Below are 22,332 nucleotides of genomic sequence, written 5' to 3'. Positions count from 1 at the left end.
TTTTTTTAAATATATACATTTTTGAAAAAAACTTTTAATTTTATTTAATTGACGCAATGTCAGTTAGAAGGGTGCAGTGCTCTGACTGTGAGATGTGGCAGGTCCGGGAGGCTTCCAGCATCCCGGATGGCTTCATCTGCAGAAAGTGCACCCAACTGGAGCTCCTCACAGACCGCATGGTTTGGTTGGAGCAGCAATTGGATGCACTTAGGAGCATGCAGGTGGCGGAAAGCGTCATAGATCGCAGTTATATAAATGTGGTCACACCCAAGGTGCAGGCAGAGAAATGGGTGACCACCAGAAAGGGCAGGCAGTCAGTGCAGGAATCCCCTGTGGTTTTCCCCCTCTCGAACAGGTATACCCCTTTGGATACTGTCGGGGGGGGTAGCCTATCAGGGGAAAACAGCAGCAGCCAGAGCAGTGGCACCACGGCTGGCTCTGATGTTCAGAAGGGAGGGTCAAAGCGCAGAAGAGCAATAGAAATAGGGGATTCTATAGTCAGGGGCACAGATAGGCGCTTCTGTGGACGTGAAAGAGACTCCAGGATGGTATGTTGCCTCCCTGGTGCCAGGGAGTAAAAACAACAGGGTTGTGGTGATGGGAGACTTCAACTTCCCCAATATTGACTGGGAGTCACTTAGTGCCAGGGGCTTAGACGGGACGGAGTTTGTAAGGAGCATCCAGGAGGGCTTCTGAAAACAATATGTGGACAGTCCAACTAGGGAAGGGGCGGTACTGGACCTGGTATTGGGGAATGAGCCCGGCCAGATGGTAGATGTTTCAGTAGAGGAGCATTTCGGGAACAGTGACCACAATTCAGTAAGTTTTAAATTGCTGGTGAACAAGGATAAGAGTGGTCCTAGGATGAATGTGCTAAATTGGGGTAAGGCTAATTATAACAATATTAGGTGGGAACTGAAGAACATAGATTGGGGGCGGATGTTTGAGGGCAAATCAACATCTGACATGTGGGAGGCTTTCAAGTGTCAGTTGAAAGGAATTCAGGACCGGCATGTTCCTGTGAGGAAGAAGGATGAATACGGCAATTTTCGGGAACCTTGGATAACGAGAGATATTGTAGGCCTCGTCAAAAAGAAAAAGGAGGCATTTATCAGGACTATAAGGCTGGGAACAGACGAAGCCTGTGTGGAATATAAGGAAAGTAGGAAGGAACTTAAGCAAGGAGTCAGGAGGGCTAGAAGGGGTCACGAAAAGTCATTGGCAAATAGGGTTAAGGAAAATCCCAAGGCTTTTTACACGTACATAAAAAGCAAGAGGGTAGCCAGGGAAAGGGTTGGCCCACTGAAGGATAGGCAAGGGAATCTATGTGTGGAGCCAGAGGAAATGGGTGAGGTACTAAATGAATACTTTGCATCAGTATTCACCAAAGAGAAGAAATTGGTAGATGTTGAGTCTGGAGAAGGGTGTGTAGATAGCCTGGGTCACATTGAGATCCAGAAAGACGAGATGTTGGGTGTCTTAAAAAATATTAAGGTAGATAAGTCCCCAGGGCCTGATGGGATCTAACCCAGAATACTGAAGGAGGCTGGAGAGGAAATTGCTGAGGCCTTGACAGAAATCTTTGGATCCTCACTGTCTTCAGGTGATGTCCCAGAGGACTGGAGAATAGCCAATGTTGTTCCTCTGTTTAAGAAGGGTAGCAAGGATAATCCAGGGAACTACAGGCCCATTGAGCCTTACTTCAGTGGTAGGGAAATTACTGGAGAGAATTCTTTGAGACAGGATCTACTCCCATTGGGAAGCAAATGGACGTATTAGTGAGAGGCAGCATGGTTTTGTGAAGGGGAGGTCGTATCTCACTAACTTGATAGAGTTTTTCGAGGAGGTCACTAAGATGATTGATGCAGGTAGGGCAGTGGATGTTGTCTATATGGACTTCAGTAAGGCCTTTGACAAGGTCCCTCATGGTAGACTAGTACAAAAGGTGAAGTCACACGGGATCAGGGGTGAGCCGGCAAGGTGGATACAGAACTGGCTAGGTCATAGAAGGCAGAGAGTAGCAATGGAAGGATGCTTTTCTAATTGGAGGGCTGTGACCAGTGGTGTTCCACAGGGATCAGTGCTGGGACCTTTGCTGTTAGTAGTATATATAAATGATTTGGAGGAAAATGTAACTGGTCTGATTAGTAAGTTTGCAGACGACACAAACGTTGGTGGAATTGCGGATAGCGATGAGGACTGTCAGAGGATACAGCAAGATTTAGATTGTTTGGAGACTTGGGCGGAGAGATGGCAGATGGAGTTTAATCCGGACAAATGTGAGGTAATGCATTTTGGAAGGTTGAATGCAGGTAGGGAATATACAGTGAATGGTAGAACCCTCAAGAGTATTGAAAGTCAAAGAGATCTAGGAGTACATGTCCACAGGTCACTGAAAGGGGCAACACAGGTGGAGAAGGTAGTCAAGAAGGCATACGGCATGCTTGCCTTCATTGGCCGGGGCATTGAGTAGAAGAATTGGCAAGTCATGTTGCAGCTGTATAGAACCTTAGTTAGGCCACACTTGGAGTATAGTGTTCAATTCTGGTCGTCACACTACCAGAAGGATGTGGAGGCTTTAGAGAGGGTGCAGAAGAGATTTGCCAGAATGTTGCCTGGTATGGAGGGCATTAGCTATGAGGAGCGGTTGAATAAACTCAGTTTGTTCTCACTGGAACGAAGGAGGTTGAGGGGCGACCTGATAGAGGTCTACAAATTTATGAGGGGCATAGACAAGAGTGGATAGTCAGAGGCTTTTCCTCAGGGTAGAGGGGTCAATTACTAGGGGGCATTGGTTTAAGGTGAGAGGGGCAAGGTTTAGAGTAGATGTACGAGGCAAGTTTTTTACGCAGAGGGTAGTGTGTGCCTGGAACTCGCTACCGGAGGAGGTGGTGGAAGCAGGGACGATAGTGACATTTAAGGGGCATCTTGACAAATACATGAATAGGATGGGAATAGAGGGATACGGACCCAGGAAGTGTAGAAGATTGTAGTTTAGTCGGGCAGCATGGTCGGCATGGGCTTGGAGGGCCGAAGAGCCTGTTCCTGTGCTGTACATTTCTTTGTTCTTTGTTCTTTGACTCCACCATTTATTCTGATCATAGCTGATCATCCAACCTGTTCCGACTTTCCCCCCATATAGTTTGATCCCTTTCGCCCCAAGAGCTACATCTGACTCCTTCTTGAAAATATAAAGGGCGGGATTCTCCATCCCCAGGACGCCCAGAGTAGATAGAATAGAATTTACAGTGCAGTCGGAGTGGAGACTACCTTCTCCACTGGTGTAGACTCGGCCCATCGAGTCTACACCAGCCCTTTGAAAGAACACCCCATTTAAGTCCACCCTATCCCCGTAACCCAACCTAACCTTGTTGGACACGAAATGCAATTTTGTAGCATCGCCAATCCACCTAACCTGCACATCTTTGGACTGTGGGAGGAAACCGGAGCACCCGGAGGAAACCCACGCAGACAAGGGGAGAACGTGCAGACTCCGCACAGTGACCCAAACTGGGAATTGAACCAAGGATCCTGGAACTGTGAAGCAACAATGCTAACCACTGTGCTACCGTGCCGCCCAGAATGCATTCCCCGATGGAGGATCGGAGCGGGGCGCTGACACAAATACGAGGTTCCGACCCCTCGCTGACGGTGTGAATGGGTTCCACTCCACATGCCAGCGGGAGCATGGAAAAAATGCAAATGACAATAAAAGGTTATTATTAGGGGCTGTTTAGCACAGGGCTAAATCGCTGGCTTTGAAAGCAGACCAAGGCAGGCCAGCAGCACGGTTCAATTCCCGTAACAGCCTCCCCAAACAGGCGCCGGTATGTGCCGACTAGGGGCTTTTCACAGTAACTTCATTTGAAGCCTACTTGTGACAATAAGCGATTTTCATTTCATTTCATTTCTACGTCTGGATGTGTGGGTCTTCAGACTTCTGTATCTGCTGCCTGGTGGAAGGGTCTGGAAGAGGGCAAAGCCTGGGTGGGTGGGGTCTCTGACAATGCTGTCTGCCTTCCTAGTCACAATCAATGGTAGGGTGGCATGCTTGTGTGATGCGTTGGGCTGAGTTCACCACACGCTGCAGTTTCTTCCGATCTTGGGCAGAGCTGTGATGCAGCCGGATAGGATTCTCTCCATGACACATATGTAGACGTTTGTGAGAGTCGATGCAGACATGCCAAATTTCTTTAGCTTCCGTAGGAAGTAGAGACGTTGTTGGGCCTTCTTGACTGTTGCATCAACATGAGTGGACCAGGACAGACTGTTGGTGATAGAGACCCCCAAGAACTTAAAGCTATCGACCATCTCCACTTCGGAGCCATTGTAGACGGGGGGTGCATGTCGTGCTATGCTTCCTGAAGTCAATGATCAGTTCCTTGGTCTTTCCAACATTTAGAGAGAGATTGCTTTCGGTACACCATGCAACCAAGTGATTTATCTCCCTCCTGTAGAATGATTTGTCATTTTTTGAGATACGACCGACCACAGTCGTATCATCTGCAAACTTATAGATCGAATTGGAGTTAAATCTTGCCAAACAGTAGTGTGTGTATAGGGAGCACAGTAGAGGACTGAGCACACATCCTTGCGAGGCCCCAGTGTTGAGGACTATTGTGGAGGGGGTGCTGTTGCCTATCCTGACAGATTTGTTGGTGAGGAAGTCAAGGATCCAGCTACACAAGGAAGGGTCAAGTCCAAGATTGCAGAGTTTGGTAATTAGTCTTGTCGGGATAAGGGTGTTTGTAAACATTACCCAGGCATGTGATTTCACTGCATATACCTCTCCCACATTCCGGGTGAGGGCCAGGGGACCACCCTGCACTATCCCTGGCCACCCAGGGGTCTCCGATGGCCTGGAAAATCCCCAGGTGCCGTTCAGCCTGGTCCATGTTTGTGTGGACCAGTACTGAATGGTGCCCGACTGCAGCCTCCCCGGGTAGATCCCGGGAGGCCAGTAGAATGAAAACCTATGTAGGCACGTGCTGTTTGGGCATGCCCCTTTTGAGTGGGGGATTCCGATTCCAATGCCTCGCGGGATATATCCAAGTCCGTGAGGCATTGCAATCGGAATCATAAAGGCTGCCGGGAAGCCTGTGTGAGGCTTCTCCCGGCTGCGTTGCTCTCTCGCTCATGCACAAAGCAGCCAGTTGATCGCGCTTTACATCAACAAAATGCACACCATTATTAATGACAATCCCAAATTCATATTGATTTCCTACCGCTCAGCATAACCAGGCAGACTTGCTCTAAGCAAACTAAAAAAGAAATGCTTGTTGAACTTGAGTAAGACAGGCGAGCTGCCGGGTGACGTATGTGATAGTATTCAATCTCGGAGCTCATGTCATCCATATATGTACGGGTTCCCCAAGTTACATCAAGGTTACAGAATGACAGAATCGCAGAATTGTTACAGCTCAGAAAGAAGGCATTTGGCCTATTGTGTCTGTACAGGCTCTCCAAATGAGCATCCTGACTTAGTGCCTTTCCCTGCGTCCCAACACATTGGGTAGCTCTTCCGATATTTTGGCAAAATGACAATTTCAGTGAGAAAACTGAAGATAATCCAGCATAGTTGGCGAGAAATTGCACTGCATTTTTAGGCACTTAAAAAAAATGTTTTACCGTGAGTTTCACGCTGCACCCATGGCAGCCGCCCTTTAGTATGCTTGTCCCATCATCACCTGAACTCATCAATCAGGGGAAGCACCATTTATACATTTCCGCAACACTCCCTGCACTTGTCCCAATTCCATTCAGGAGGGATGGCAGCCAGGAAGACAGCCCCAAGGTTTTAAAGGGAGCCCTCATGAAGATGCTGGCTGGGGTTGAGAAGAGGTGAGACATCCACTACCCTCAAATGGGCAGGAGGCCTGCCAACAAGGATAGAAGCAGCATAGGAGGCGGTGGCAGTGCCAGTGAGCACCAGCTCACTGCACAGGCGGATGGGAATCCAGTGCAGGAAGAAGATGAATGATCTCCTTTGTGCAGTCAGGGTAATTCTCCATTCTCATCTATCATCACAGACACATACACATTCATCATACATCCAATGGGAACTCACTCACAGTCACTTCACTGGGTCCCACAACTCGCCCTCCTACACCCCTCCTATTCCCAACAACCACTACTCTCATCATCATATCCCAGGCCCCACTCACCAGCCATGCATGCCAGGCATCAGTCTGACCCAGAATGCATCCTGCCTACCTCTCTTCATCTATCTCATTGCAGGACAAGCTTGAGCACAATCGGCAGGAGCGAGCACAGTCGTATGGAGTGATTCCCGAGCTGAAGACCCTCACTCCGTTCGAGGAGAGAGTCTTAGAGCTGGCCAGTGAGGAGCAGGACCCCACATATGCCGAGGACTCCATGATTGAATGCATTATCTCCACTTGTGGGCATCGAGGAATGCCAGCGTCACAGGATGGCAGGGTTTCTGGAACTCACTCCAGCTGGCCCTCCATCCCACAGGCACCCACAGAGAAGAGGATCATGTTGTACACAATCTGGGCCTACCACCCAGGAGACTCTGAGGCTGTCCAGTCTATTTGTCTCCCTTCTTCCTGTGACCGACACAACTCCAGCTCTGCACAAGGTGGAGGGTGGCACTACTATACGTGATTCTTGAAAATAGGCTGGGGCCTTCCGGTTCCTGGCCAATCAGGGGCCGCCCACCAAGGTCATCTCAGGAAAAATGGCATGACAGACAGCAGGCCACATCCACCTCAGCTTTGGATTCTGGGAAAACACCTAGATGTAGTGGAAGATTTAGGACGGTAAAGACATTTTAGTCACAGCGTGGGTTCAGGTGATCCTAAAATAGCAAACACTGATGTAACCATCCTTGTATTAAAAGTCACATTATGCACCCGCCTAATGTCTCCCCACTCTCATTTCATTGCCATCCCCCACGTCTGGGCCGAATGCCCAGCGACAGCACATCCTCCCATCTACTTTCAGTGAGGATGTCAGCAGAACGGCTTCCCTTACACTGTCACGATGCAGTGATGCTGGTGAAATCCTGGTAATGAGGAGCCCACACCCCCTCCTACTGCAGCCCAATGCCCCAGCCAAATCCCAGGCCATTCATCTGGGAAAGCCTGTTTTCAGAACTAGGGAGCCATTTGGCCTTGTGAGAACCACTCAACAATCTCGGAAGAGTCAGTATCAGCAGAGATGGGTTATTCAGAGTCTCAAAGGCCTGAGATCACACAGTTCTGTGGACGTTCCCGAACAGCCTTCCATCAGGCAGGAATCAGACATTTACAGGAGATATTTGAGGAGCAGTGTCATCACCATCCTCCAGCATCATTTGGTTCTTAGGATCCGCACCCTGCCCACGAAAGGAGCAATCACTCAACTCCTCTCGCTGGACCTGAGGAGAACTTACCTGAGTCCACCATTTCCTCTCTCCATTGGACTCCTTGGCAGATAGTGGCGACCTGTGAACTCACCTCTGAAATCTCCCTCAGAGGTCTAATCGCAAGGTTCACGTTGCAAACTGCGACGGAATGACGTCACGTTGGTATAAGGGTCCTTCCTGTTTATTCCTTTATTTCCCTTTCTTGACATGATTATTGACATGCACTTTAAGGCAAGCAGGAAGAATCCGGAAGGCTGTGTTGGTTTAAACAGAAGTTACAGACTGGCTGGCATCAGTGACAAAGATGGATTAGGACTCGGTTTGATTGATTGGTTGTTGATCAATGGATTGGCCCAAAAGGCTGTGCTCTTCCCGGTAACTGGTGATGATTGGATCCTATTCTATTGGGATGTTTTTCGGAGTCCCAAGATCTGGGTTTGGTTTTAATTTAGATTCTGGCAGCACGGTGAAAGAAAGATCCAGCTAACTCCCTAAGAAAGCCCACTGTGAGGGCTGACTCTCTCCAGATAGCCTCTGGGTGCTGTTTTCTTGGAACTACAGAGGCCTGAAGACAAACCACGAACTGAAAGCACAGTTTGTTGAGAAATGAGGTACCTTTCCAGGGAAAGCTGTGAATAATTCATTTCTAAACTACAGAGTACCAGGGTGAACAAATCAACAAAGAAAATCATTATAGGCTGCAAACCTGTAATGCAAAGACTTTTATCTGCAAACTTGCTGTGAAGGAAAGTGTGCTAAAGACATAATCTGGACAAAGACTCTTTCTTCCCTCCACTTATGATTTTTACCCCTTTCCACCCCTCTGTGTTTGTCTGCCTTGTGTGTGTTTGTGTAGATGGTAGGGGAATGTTAAAGTGGCTATTAGTTATTAGCTTGTTGTTAACCAATTGTAATTACTGGAGATTTCATGATAGTTTCTGTTATAACTAAACAGTAATAAACAGTAATCGTGTTTACATTTACAAACCTGGTGACTGTGATTATTGGGCAGCCAACGGCCAAAGATGTCAGGGACTGGATTCTCCATTGGTAAGTGCACAATAAATCTTACCATTTTTTATAAATGTACCACCACGCGAACCCGCCTCCCATCCATTGACTCTGTCTACACTTTGTGCTGTCTTGACAAGCGGGCAGCATAATCAAAAACCCCTCCCACCCAGGTTATTCTCTCTTCCAACCTCTTCCATTGGGCAGAAGATACAAAAACCTGAGAACATGCACCAAAAGATTCAAAAACAGCTTCTTTCCCGCTGTTACCAGACTTCTGAATGGCCCTCTTATGCAATGAACTGATCTTTCTATGCTTCTTCTCTACAGCTGTAGCACTATATTCCGTATGCTTCATCCGGTGTCTATGTCCATGTATTTTCATTGTGTATTTATAATATGTTCTATGTATTCATGTATGGAGCGATCTGCCTGGACTGTACGTAGAACGATACTTTTGCACTCTACCTTGGTGACAATAAATAAATAAAATAAATAAAATAAAATAAAAAATAGTTCCATCGTCTCCAATCTATCCTCATAACTGAAGTTTCTCATCCTTGAAACCATTCTTGTCAACCACATCTGCACTCTCTCCAATTTGTTCACATCCTTCCTGTAATGTGGTGCCCAGAAGTGTACACAACTGAGGTCTAATTAGTGTCTTGTATAAGCTCAGCCTAACCTCCTTGCTTTTGTACTCTATGCCCTGATTAATAAAGCCCAGAATACGATAAGCTTTATTAATTACTCTCTCCATCTTCAATGATATATACACAGATGCATCCAGGTCCATCTGCTCCGCAGCCCCTTAAGAAATTTACCCCTTATTTTATTTTGTGTCTTCACATTCTTCCTGTCAAAATGCATCGCCGCTCACTTCTCCAGATTGAACTTCATCTGCCACCTATCTGCCTGCTCCACCAACTTGTCTATGTCTTTTTGAAGTTCAAAACTATCCTCCTCACAAACTTTGGGTTATCAACAAACTTTGAAAATGTATCCTGTACACCAAGACCTGGATCATTAATATATATCAGTAAAAGCAATAGTTCAATACCGACCCTGCGAATTCCACTACAAAGGCAGGGTTATCTGGAACCTGTATCTCAATGGATCTGTGATTGAAGGAATACATTTAGTGAGCAATTCTTTCAGTTTTTCCTCCATCTCAAAGTCAACATGTGTGCACCATTTAAAATACGCACTGCAGCAATTCAAAAAGATATTTCAATGGCACTTCCAAACTCACAAACTCTACACCCTCAAAAGTCAAGGGCAGCAAATGCATGGGAACTCCATCACCTGCAGATTCCCTCCAAGCCACACACAATCCTGACTTGGAAATACATCACCATTCCTTCACTGTAGCCTGGTCAAAATCCTGGAACTCCCTCCTCAGCAACACTGGGTGCCACCTGCATCTGAAATGAGTCAAGTTATGAGTCAAGAAGGTGAAAGCAGCATCAACTGACCTCAAAGCCTTGGTAAAGGTGAAGCTCACCAGGTGCATGCCACTTATACACAGTCACAAAAGCAGTCGCACTAATTTCTGACTGGCACAGAACTTCATTTGGCAGATACCTTCATCCAGCAAGGTGGTTTTTTAATGAGCATACATGGCAGGTATGCCAGAAACTCCTTATCCAATCTTTAAAGTCCTGAGAACTGGATTTCAAAAGATTTTCCCGATGTCTGAAAACTAATTTTTGGCCTCATGTTATATTACGCTCACCCACCCGGCAGATGTTCTGCTGTTGATGGGACTGGAAGATTCCGTCCTTTGTTCTTTCTTAAAAAGGAGAACAAAACTGTGCTTTAAATGAGGAGAACAAAATACCACTGATTTTATATTCTATTCCCCTTCAATAAACCACATTCCATTTGTCTTCCTAATCGCTTGCTATATCTACATACGAACATTTTGTAATTTGTGTACCAAGACACCCAGATCCCTCTGTACCTCAGAGTTCTGCAATCTCTCTTCATTGAAATGATAAAAAATAATTAAAAACCATAGTTTACTATTTCTTTTGGCAAAAAAGACTTTTGATAATAGAAGACACTGAAACATTAACTTAATTTTGCTATACTTTAGATATTATGCTATTAGATATTTAGATATTATAGGGGCTGGTTTAGCACAGTGGGCTAAACAGCTGGCTTGTACTGCAGAACAAGGCCATTAGTGGGGTTCAGTTCTCGTAAAAGCCTCCCCGAACAGGCGCCGGAATGTGGCGACTAGGGGCTTTTCACAGTAACTTCATTGAAGCCTACTTGTGACAACAAGCGATTATTATTATGCTTAGCATATTCTCTAATTCTCCATTAGCAACTTACCGTAAATCTGATATTAATTGTAATAAGGAAACCCATAACCACAGGAAAATTGGATATAGGAAATGAAATTGGTATTAGAAATATGTTGATGTGTTTTAACTTTCTTATTTTCACAGATATTTAGAAAAGAAAAGGTTGCTATTTCCGAGATTTTTCTTTGTATCAGATCCAACTTTACTGGAAATCCTTGGACAGGCCAGTGACTCACACACCATCCAGGTTTGTTTGAGTAACTTCTATTATATGTTTGCAAATCTAAAAAACTGAGGAAACAAAAATAAAAGTAGAAATGATTAATATTGTTATCGGGAACGCTTGAATCTCCTTTGATTATTTAGAAACAGAAGTATGAAACTTAGCAATTGGAATTCAACCTGCTATATACAATCCTATTTGCCATTATTCTGTGTTTTAGATACCTATTTCTCATTATTATTGAATATGAATGTTTGGATCTGAACAAGTGAACTCAGAGGTTGAAAGTTATAATTCCGACTTCCGGGTGCGGCTATGCAGAGCTAGGTCGCATATTCGGTAGCTCCCGGTTGAAACGGACTTTTGGGCTCTTTTGCAGGGCCCCCACAGCATTTGTTTGACATTTCCCGGTGTGGCAAGAGGACTGCAACACTCCCCTGACGGTGTCCCCCAGGAGTGTTGTGTCTTTTGGCTGCCAGGTCCGGCAGAAGCAGTGGAAGATTTGGCTGCAATCAGGATAAAAAGGGCCCCTTCCAGCATGCAAGCGGGGGAAGGGCAAGCTTAAAGCTGCAAACTGACCTGAGGACCTTTATCAAAAGTGAATTCTAACAGCAGAGGGAACAACTGTGAAAAGATCTCACCAGGGCCACTGAAGAAGCAGGGACGAGGCTTCCGGTGGCGGCCATGGAGGAGTAGGTCACGCATTCGGCAGCTCCCGTCTGGAACGAACACTTAGACCTTTTTCAGGAATTTCCACGGACATTTTGGGTCAGATTGGTGAAGAGAACACTGCCAAAAGGATTCCCTCTCGAGACTTTTGGGCTCTTTTCAGGGCCCCCAAGGGCACTTTTTCGACATTTCCCAGTGTGGGAAGGAGTTAATAATAGTTCCCCGTCAGTATATGGCTTTAACTAGGAGCGGGGTGACAAAAAAGGTGGTGGTGGACCAGAAGAAGGGAGGGAAGAAGGACAAAATGGCGGCAGGCGGAGACCAGGCAGCGTGGAGGCAGTGGGCGGAGGAGTAACAGGAGGGTATCCAGCGCTGCCTCAGAGAGATTAAAAAGGACCTGCTAGAGCCGATGAAGGCTTCTATTGATAAGCTGCTGGAGACACAGACGGCCCAGGAGGTGGCGATCCGAGAGGCGCAACAAAAGATCTCTGACAATGAGGACGAGATCTTAGCCCTGGTGGTAAAGGTGGAGGCGCACGAGGCACTCCACAAGAAATGGCAGGAGCGGTTCGAGGAGATGGAGAATCGGTCGAGGCGGAAGAATCTGCGGATTTTGGGCCTCCCGGAGGGGCTGGAGGGGCCGGACGTGGGGGCCTATGTGGTCACCATGTTAAACTCGCTGATGGGAGCGGGGTCCTTCCAGGGGCCCCTGGAGCTGGAAGGGGCCCATAGAGTGTTGGCAAGGAGGCCCAAGGCTAACGAGCCTCCGCGGGCGGTGCTGGTGCGGTTCCATCGGTTCGTCGATCGGGAGTGTGTGCTCAGGTGGGCCAAGAAGGAGAGGAGCAGCAAGTGGGAGAACGCGGAGGTTCGGATATATCAGGACTGGAGTGCGGAGGTGGCGAAGAGGAGGGCCGGGTACAATCGAGCGAAGGCGGTGCTGCACAGGAAGGGGGTGAAGTTTGGCATGTTGCAGCCGGCGCGATTGTGGGTTACCTACAAGGACCGGCACCATTATTTTGAGTCTCCGGAGGAAGCGTGGGCCTTTGTTCAGGCCGAGAAGCCGGACACAGACTGAGGGTCGGGATGGGTGATTGGGGACTGCGGTGGATATGTTATGCCTATTTTTGGTTCGGGGGGGGGGGGGCGGCCTTTGCATTGTTTTGGATTTCTTTTTCTCTGTGTTTTTCTCTTTCGGGTTGAGGAGGGTGGATGGGGCGGGTTGGGCAATGTTTTGGTTGGTGGCGGGGCCTGGTAGGTGGAGAGCGCGGGATTATTTTTCCCGCGCCGAAGACTGGGGGGGGGGCGGGACCGGGGCGGGGAAGCGAGGATTGTTTCCCGCACTTAGAACGGAGGGGGAGAGCCTGTGAATGGGGAACGGGAGAGGAGGGTGTGCCACACAATCGGAGGAGTCGAAGGGGAGGCGGGAGTGGCCGGGGTCAGCAGGAGTCAGCTGACTTGCGGAAGTGCAATGGGGGGAGTAAACCAGCTAGGATGGGTCCTAGCCGGGGGGGGGGGGGGGGGGGGGGGGAATCGAGTTGCTGCTGCTAAGATCAGGGAGGAGCTGGAGCGAGTGGGGTGGGTCAAGACGGGGGGTGCCGCTGTGGGGAACGGGCCGGGTGTGGGGTGCGGGCGCGTGGCTGGCCGAGGAGGGGTCATGGCTAGTCGGCGGGGGAGGGGGGCGGGCGGGTAGCCCCCTAATCCGGCTGATAACCTTCAATGTAAGGGGACTGAATGGGCCGGTCAAGCGGGCCCGCGTGTTCGCGCACCTAAAGGGGCTCAAGGCGGATGTGGTTATGCTCCAGGAGACACACCTGAAGATGGCAGACCAGGTAAGACTGAGGAAAGGGTGGGTAGTTCAGGTGATTCACTCGGGGCTAGATGCCAAAAATCGAGGGGTGGCGATCTTTTTGGGAAAGAAGGTGTTATTCGAGGCGTCGAGCATTGTGGCAGATAATGGCGGTAGGTACAGAATGGTAAGTGGTAAGTTGCAGGGAGAGAGGGTGGTACTGGTCAATGTGTATGCTCCGAACTGGGACGATGCGGGTTTTATGCGGCGTATGTTGGGTCGGATCCCAGACTTGGAAGTGGGGGGCCTGATAATGGGGGGAGACTTTAACACGGTGTTGGATCCTGCACTGGATCGCTCCAGGTCTAGGACGGGTAGGAAGCCGGCGGCGGCTAGAGTGTTGAGGGGATTTATGGACCAAATGGGAGGGGTGGACCCTTGGAGATTTGCAAGGCCGGTGGCTAGGGAATTTTCATTCTTCTCACATGTCCATAAGGCTTATTCTCGAATCGACTTTTTCATTTTGAGTAGGGCGCTGATAGCGACAGTAGAGGATACCGAGTATTCGGCAATAGCCATTTCGGACCACGCCCCGCATTGGGTGGACTTGGAGGTGGGGGAGAAGAGGGACCAGCGCCCGCTGTGGCGCTTGGAGGTGGGGCTGTTGGCGGACGAGGAGGTGAGCGAACGGGTCCGAGGAAGTATAGAGAGGTACTTGGAGACCAACGACAACGGGGAGGTCCAAGTGGGGATGGTATGGGAGGCACTGAAGGCGGTGGTGAGGGGAGAGCTGATCTCCATCAGGGCCCACAAGGAGCGGAGGGAGCGGGGGGGAGAGGGAGAGGCTGGTGGGGGAGATGGTGAGGGTAGACAGGAGGTATGCGGAAGAACCTGAGGAAGGATTGTTGAGGAAGAGGCGCAGCCTCCAGGCCGAATTCGACCTGGTGACCACCAGGAAGGCGGAGGTGCAGTGGAGGAAGGCCCAGGGGGTGGTCTACGAGTATGGGGAAAAGGCAAGCCGGATGCTGGCGCATCAGCTTCGGAAGCGGGACGCAGCTAGGGAGATCGGGGGAGTTAAGGACAGGGGAGGGAGCGTGGTGCGGAGTGGGGTTGGCATCAATGGGGTCTTCAGGGACTTCTACGAGGAATTGTACCGATCCGAGCCCCCACGGGAGGAGGGAGGGATGGGCCGTTTCCTGGACCAATTGAGGTTTCCAAAGGTGGAAGAGGGACTGGTGGCGGGACTGGGGGCCCCGATTGGGCTGGAGGAGCTGATCAAAGGGATAGGAAGCATGCAGGCGGGGAAGACTCCGGGGCCGGACGGTTTCCCGGTCGAGTTCTATAAAAAATATATGGACCTGTTGGACCCGCTGTTAGTTAGAACCTTTAATGAGGCAAGGGAGGGGGGTGCTTTACCCCCGACGATGTCCCGGGCACTGATCTCATTGATCCTGAAGCGGGACAAGGGTCCCCTGCAATGTGGGTCTTACAGACCGATTTCCTTGCTAAATGTAGATGCCAAGGTGCTGGCGAAGGTCTTAGCCACGAGGATTGAGGATTGTGTGCCGCAGATCATCCATGAAGACCAGACGGGGTTTGTGAAGGGAAGACAGTTGAACGCGAATGTGCGGAGGCTTTTGAACGTTATCATGATGCCAGCGAGGGAGGGGGAGGCGGAGATAGTGGTGGCGATGGACGCTGAGAAAGCCTTCGATAGGGTAGAGTGGGGGTACCTGTTGGAGGTGCTGAATAGGTTCGGGTTTGAGGAGGGGTTTGTCAGGTGGGTTAGGCTGTTGTACGAGGTCCCGATGGCGAGTGTGGCCACAAATAGGAGGAGGTCCGAGTACTTTCGGTTGCACCGAGGGACGAGACAGGGGTGTCCCCTGTCCCCCTGCTCTTCGCACTGGCGATTGAACCCCTGGCTATGGCACTGAGAGAGTCGAGGAACTGGAGGGGGTTGGTGCGGGGTGGGGAGGAGCATAGGGTGTCGCTTTATGCGGACGACCTGCTGCTGTGTGTGGCGGACCCGGTGGGAGGAATGCCAGAGGTAATGAGGATGCTTAGGGAATTCGGGGACTTTTCGGGGTACAAGCTCAATATGGGGAAGAGCGAGCTGTTCGTAGTTCAGCTAGGGGACCAGGAGAGGGGGATTGGCGAGCTCCCACTAAAAAGGGCGGAGAGGAGTTTCAGATATATGGGGGTCCAGGTGGCCAGGAGCTGGGGGGCCCTGCATAGGCTTAACTTTACAAGGTTGGTGGAGCAAATGGAGGAGGAGTTCAAGAGGTTGCCGCTGTCCCTGGCGGGTAGGGTGCAGTCAATCAAAATGACGGTGCTCCCAAGGTTTTTGTTCCTGTTCCAGTGCCTCCCCGTGTTTATCCCGAAGGCTTTTTTCAGGCGGGTTAACAGGAGTATAATGGGGTTTGTGTGGGCGCGAGGGACTCCGAGGGTGAGAAGGGTGTTCCTGGAGCGGAGTAGAGATAGGGGGGGGCTGGCGCTGCCCAACCTCTGTGGGTACTACTGGGCCGCCAATGCGACAATAGTGCGCAAGTGGGTGATGGAGGGGGAGGGGGCTGCATGGAAGAGGCTGGAGACGGCGTCCTGTGTGGGTACGAGTCTGGGGGCGCTGGCAACGGCACCGCTGCCACTCCCTCCAAGGAGGTATACCACGAGCCCGGTGGTGGTGGCGGCCCTCAAAATTTGGGGGCAGTGGAGGCGGCATAGGGGGGAAGTTAGGGCCTCGGCATGTACCCCATTATGGGGGAACCACCGGTTCGCCCCAGGAAGAACAGGTGGAGGGTTTTCGGGGTGGCACAGGGCAGGCATACGAAAGTTGGGGGACCTGTTTGTGGACGGGAAGTTCGCGAGCTTGGGTGAGCTGGAGGAGAAGTACGGGCTCCCCCCGGGGAACACCTTCAGGTACTTACAGGTAAGGGCGTTTGCCAGACGGCAGGTGGTAGAATTTCACGGCTACTGCCACACACAGTACAGGACAGGGTGCTCTCGGGGGGGTGGGTGGGAGTGGGGAAGATCTTGGGAACTTACCAGGTGATGCAGGAGGAGGAGGAGGCCTCGGTGGTGGAGTTGAAAGGTAAGTGGGAGGAGGAGTTGGGAGAGGAGATCGAAGAGGGGACGTGGGCAGATGCCCTAGGGAGGGTGAACTCTTCCTCTTCATGCGCGAGGCTCAGCCTCGTACAGTTTAAGGTGCTGCACAGTGCACACATGACCGGGACAAGGATGAGCAGGTTCTTTGGGGGTGAGGACAGGTATGTTAGGTGCTCAGGGAGCCCAGCAAATCACACCCATATGTTCTCGGCATGCCCAGCGCTGGAGGAATTTTGGAAGGGCGTAGCGAGGACGGTGTCGAGGGTGGTAGGATCCAGGATCAAACCGGGCTGGTGGCTCGCAATATTTGGGGTGGCAGAGGAGCCGGGAGCACAGGAGGCGAAAGAGGCCGGAATTCTGGCCTTTGCGTCCCTGGTAGCCCGGCGGAGGATTCTCCTTCAGTGGAAAGATACGAGGCCCCCAAGCGTGGAATCCTGGATCAGCGATATGCAGGGTTCATTAAATTGGAGAGGGTGAAATTCGCCTTGAGAGGGTCGGTACAAGGGTTCTTTAGGCGGTGGCAACCGTTCTTAGACTTTCTGGCAGAACGCTAGACATTGGTCAATGGCAGCAGCAGCTCGGGGGGGGGGGGGGGGTTTACTTTATTTTTGTTTATGTTATTTACACTGGAAGGGTCTGAGGGGGTGTATACACCTGTTGTCTTAAGTCGGGGTGTTAATGTTAATTTATTATTTAGGTACGGGGGGGAGGGGTTTGGGGGGTTGCTTTTTTAGATTGTGTTTTGTACTTAACCCTGTTGGGTTCTTCTTTCTTTCTCATTTTGTTATTGATATTTTATGAAAACCTTTAATAAAAATTTTTTTTTTTTTAAAAAGAAAGTTATAATTCCATCTCTCCAAACATTGTGACTTTGTCGCCCTGCTTTTTGCCTTTACCCCAGTACATTGTTTCTATTCAAATAATCACCTGATGCCCTCTTGAATGCCTCAATTGAACGTGCCTCCACCACGCTTCCAGGCAGCGCATTCCAAACCCAAATCACTCGTGTGAAAAAGGTTTTCATTTACATCACATTTGCATCTTTTGCAAATCACTTTACATCTGTGCCCTCTTGTTAAATTAGGGGCATGTTATGGAACCAACTGTTGAGATGGTGCTGGTTACAGAACATATCTAATAAGGATAGTTTTGTCACCTTCTGTATGTAAACAGCAAGTCTTTATTAACTACTAATAATTAACTATTAGAAAATGGGACAAGAATAGTTAGGTGGTTGTTTTTGACCGGTGCAGACGCAATAGGTCGAAGGTCCTTTTCTGTGCTGTATGGCCCTATGACTTGTGATGATATATAAATGCATTAAGGAACACAGTCAGGGAGCCGTGTCCATGTCTATGGTCTTGGTCATGTGCTTTTTTACATCAGTGTGTGACCGGTATTGTACTCAGTCCCACATTTAACCTTGTATGTGCCTGACCTTGATACTTGAAAATGGGGCATATATGGGCCTGGATTCTCCCCAATCCGGCGGGGCTGGGGGTCCCGGCGGAATGGAGTGGGGGTAACCACTCCGGCGTTGGGCCGCCCCAAAGGTGCGGATTTCTCCGCACCTTTAGGGGCCACGCCTTCACCTTGAGGGGCTAGGCCCGCGCCGGAGTGGTTGGCGCACCGCCGGCCGGCGGGAAAGGCCTTTGGCGCCACGCATTCTAACTAGCATCCTCTCCTGCACACAAAGCTGCAGGAATATTGGGTGTATGAGAGCTACAGGTATTCCAGAAATTGAACTGTGTGAAGGCAGAGAATGATATGAGAATGTGTGTCCACCCATGGACGTGACCAGCAGTGATATTTTCAAGGTTGTATCATGACCGGTACAGGCTTGGAGAGCTGAAGGGCCTGTTCCTATGCTGTAGTGTTCTTTGTAGTTGATAGTGAAGAGGACAGTTGTTGACTCCAGAATAATATCAATGGTTTAGTTGAGTGGGCAGAGAAGTGGCAAAATGGAATTCAATCTGGAAAAGTGTGAGGTAGTGCATTTGGGAAAATAAATTGTGTGAGGTAGTGCATTTGGGGGAGGGACGGCACCATCGGGAGAGTGGGGGATTGTAAAACACACTAAACACCTCTTTGCACAACCATTATGATGCCTCTGTCACTTTCTTCCGCAATGCGGGCTGACCTCCGAACCCTTTGCACTCCCTCTCCGGACATCCCACTCCCCCCTCCCCGTGGCACTCATCCACCCTCCGGCAGTGGACATATTCCCAGAGATGTCACCCATCCACTGGTTGTTTGGATGTTAGCTGTGGCGTGTGTGGTGTTGCTTCCCACAGTGTTCAGGCACAGTGACCATGCATCAAAGCGTGATTGGAATGCTAGGTAATGATTCCCACATGTTACATGGCCCGCCCACCCATGGGAATCCACTTGGCATGTGTCAATGCTCACTTAACCATGATTGCCAATTCCCTATTTGCGATAGCCTTCAGCCGCACAGCCTGAAGCCTCGGCAGTCGGCGGGGATTATGGGTGGTCGCTGGGGCAGACGGGCAGGGACAAGGGTTGCCCCCTGAATGGGTAAACAATCCAGGGGTTGGCATGGTGTTGCCACGAGCACTTGCCTGCCGGTTGCCCCACCCAGCACCCCCTCCCACCCTCCTATGATGGCCCACCACTGCGGTGGGTCCCCCACCCCCAGCCGAGGGTCCCTCACCCCTCACAAAGCACTGGAGTGGCAATCCCAGTGTCCCCGGGCTATTTGAATGGGAGAAAGGTGGCTACTCACCTCCTCAGCGCTCACAGAAGCTCTTCTAGCAGGTTCAAAAGGAATACTAATCGGAACCAGAGGGAGCACTTGCTGGGGAGGCCAAAGAATGATGGGAGGCTGTTGAATATGGGGTAGCTTTTGTTAATTGTATGTTTAAGTGGTGATAACGGGCCGGTTGCATCGCAAACTGTTTAGCACCCAGTGCTGATCTCGTTTTTGGCCTCTCCTGCTATTCATCGGCCTTTGTAGGGAGAGGAAAGAGCTGACATTTCGAGTCCAGGTGACCCTTTGTGATGCAATAGTAGTAGACTATGTGCCTGCTTAAAGCCTGTTACATACCTAACCCAGTATTGCCAATATTTTGCTTTTTCCATATCTCGTTACGCGGCTAGATGGCAAATTTTGCTTGATAAAGCTCAATGTGAAGTGCGTCGAAACATATGACTATGTTTTTAAAAATATATAGAACATAGAACATTACAGCGCAGTACAGGCCCTTCAGCCCTCGATGTTGCGCCGACCTGTGAAACCACTCGAAAGCCAATCTACACTACTCCCTTATCGTCCATATGTCTATCCAATGACCATTTGAATGCCCTTAGTGTTGGCGAGTCCACTACTGCTGCAGGCAGGGCATTCCACGCCCTTACTACTCTCTGAGTAAAGAACCTACCTCTGACATCTGTCCTATAACTATCTCCCCTCAATTTAAAGCTATGTCCCCACGTGCTAGACATCACCAGCTGAAGAAAAAGTCTCTCACTGTCCACCCTATCCAATCCTCTGATCATCTTGTATGCCTCAATTAAGTCACCTCTTAACCTTCGTCTCTCTAACGAAAACAGCCTCAAGTCCCTCAGCCTTTCCTCATAAGATCTTCCCTCCATACCAGGCAACATTCTGGTAAATCTCTGCACCCTTTCCAATGCTTCCACATCCTTCCTACAATACGGCGACCAGAATTGCAGGCAATACTCCAAATGCGGCCGCACCAGAGTTTTGTACAGCTGCAACATGACCTCATGGCTCCGAAACTCAATCCCTCTACCAATAAAAGCGAACACACCGTACGCCTTCTTAACAACCCTCATAACCTGGGTGGCAACTTTCAGGGATCTATGTACATGGACACCGAGATCTCTCTGCTCATCCACACTGCCAAGAATCTTACCATTAGCCCAGTACTCTGTCTTCCTGTTATTCCTTCCAAAATGAATCACCTCACACTTTTTTGCATTAAACTCCATTTGCCACCTCTCAGCCCAGCGCTGTAGCTTATCTATGTCCCTCTGTAACTTGTAACATCCTTCCGCACTGTCCACAACTCCACCGACTTTAGTGTCATCTGCAAATTTACTCACCCATCCTTCTACACCCTCCTCCAGGTCATTTATAAAAATGACAAACAGCAGTGGCCCCAAAACAGATCCTTGTGGTACACCACTAGTAACTGGACTCCAGTCTGAACATTTCCCATCAACCACCACCCCTTGTCTTCTTCCAGCTAGCCAATTTCTGATCCAAACTGCTAAATCACCCTGAATCCCATGCCTCCGTATTTTCTGCAGTAGCCTACCGTGGGGAACCTTATCAAACGCTTTACTGAAATCCATATACACCACATCAACTGCTTTACCCTCATCCACCTGTTTGGTCACCTTCTCAAAGAACTCAATAAGGTTTGTGAGGCACGACCTACCCTTCACAAAACCGTGTTGACTATCTCTAATCAAATTATTCCTTTCCCGATGATTATACATCCTATCTCTTATAAACCTTTCCAAGATTTTGCCCACAACAGAAGTAAGGCTCACTGGTCTATAGTTACAGGGGTTGTCTCTACTCCACTTCTTGAACAAGGGGACAACATTTGCTATCCTCCAGTCTTCTGGCACTATTCCTGGAGACAAACATGACTTAAAGATCAAAGCCAAAGGCTCAGCAATCTCCTCCCTAGATTCCCAGAGAATCCTAGGATAAATCCCATCCGGCCCAGGGGACTTATCTATTTTCACACTTTCCAGAATTGCTAACACCTCCTCCTTATGAACCTCAAGCCCTTCTAGTCTAGTAGCCTGAATCTCCGTATTCTCCTCGACAACATTGTCTTTTCCTGTGTGAATACTGACGAAAAATATTCATTTAGCACCTCTCCTATCTCCTCGGACTCCAAGCACAACTTCCCACTACTGTCCTTGACTGGCCCTACTCTTACCCTAGTCATTCTTTTATTCCAGACATATCTATAGAAAGCTTTAGGGTTATCCTTGATCCTACCTGCCAAAGACTTCTCATGTCCCCTCCTGGCTCTTCTTAGCTCTCTCTTTAGGTTCTTCCTAGCTAACTTGTAACTCTCGAGCGCCCTACCTGAACCTTCATGTCTCATCTTTACACAAGCCTCCTTCTTCCTCTTGACAAGTGTTTCGACTGCCTTAGTAAACCACGGTTCCCTTGCTCGACCACTTCCTCCCTGCCTGACAGGTACATACTTATCAAGGACACACAGTAGCTGTTTATTGAACAAGCTCCACATTTCCATTGTGCCCATCCCCTGCAAGTCCATCAATAAGCAGCTCAGGGAACCTGGGGTCATTTCCACCCTTAAATGCACCATATCAGTTCTGAAGGTGACCTCTATCACCTAAGGCAAAAGAGAGACAAAGTTCTGCAACAAGTTCTGAAAAAGCACCAAAGCTTTCTTGAAGCTGCTACCCTCTGGAAGTAGCTTGTCTCTGAACCACCTGATACTACAGTAACGCAGCTGAATGCACTGTCCATCACATTCCTTAGATGCAATGAACCAAAAAATCATACAGAAAGTTGTGATGCAATGCTTTCAAACTCTTAGGAGGTGATTTTAATGCATTTCATTGTGGAAGTTAACATCACGTAGTGTATAAAATGGGTGGGAATGGGAAATTGTTGTCCGTTTCCTGCCAAATAGTTCAGGTTTATATTGAAGTTTAAATCCCTAAATGCAAACAGCATACAATCACTCTGGTGATGTCAGGGATGGGGAGCGATTGTCACAAGAAAAGTCTTGACATACTGGGGCTGCTTGCACTGGTAGGATGTTCAGGAGAACCTCCACAAAAATGTTTAATGTCCACATTCTGACCTGCGTATTTATTT

At 49.3% G+C, this 22,332-nt stretch overlaps 1 protein-coding gene and 1 long non-coding RNA gene across 2 annotated transcripts in view; one reads left to right on the top strand and one right to left on the bottom strand.

Annotated features, from left to right (window-relative positions):
• Positions 1–19,391, bottom strand: part of LOC140411192 (uncharacterized) — a 71,897-nt gene extending 52,506 nt beyond the window's left edge. The window contains exons 1-2 of the long non-coding RNA XR_011940837.1: positions 19,219–19,391; positions 10,721–10,983 (exon numbers count right to left, since the gene is read on the bottom strand). This is a non-coding gene — a long non-coding RNA (uncharacterized lncRNA). The remainder of the gene's footprint in view (positions 1–10,720; positions 10,984–19,218) is intronic.
• The window catches only part of LOC140411190 (dynein axonemal heavy chain 8-like), a 2,783,184-nt gene that overhangs the window by 986,610 nt on the left and 1,774,242 nt on the right, over positions 1–22,332 (top strand). Inside the window, exon 39 of the mRNA XM_072500280.1 lies at positions 10,837–10,939. Coding sequence (XP_072356381.1) covers positions 10,837–10,939 — 103 coding nt within the window. The remainder of the gene's footprint in view (positions 1–10,836; positions 10,940–22,332) is intronic.

This window comes from Scyliorhinus torazame, chromosome 4, assembly GCF_047496885.1.
Source record: "Scyliorhinus torazame isolate Kashiwa2021f chromosome 4, sScyTor2.1, whole genome shotgun sequence".
Taxonomy (NCBI): domain Eukaryota; kingdom Metazoa; phylum Chordata; class Chondrichthyes; order Carcharhiniformes; family Scyliorhinidae; genus Scyliorhinus; species Scyliorhinus torazame.
This window is presented reverse-complemented; position numbering and strand designations above follow the sequence as displayed.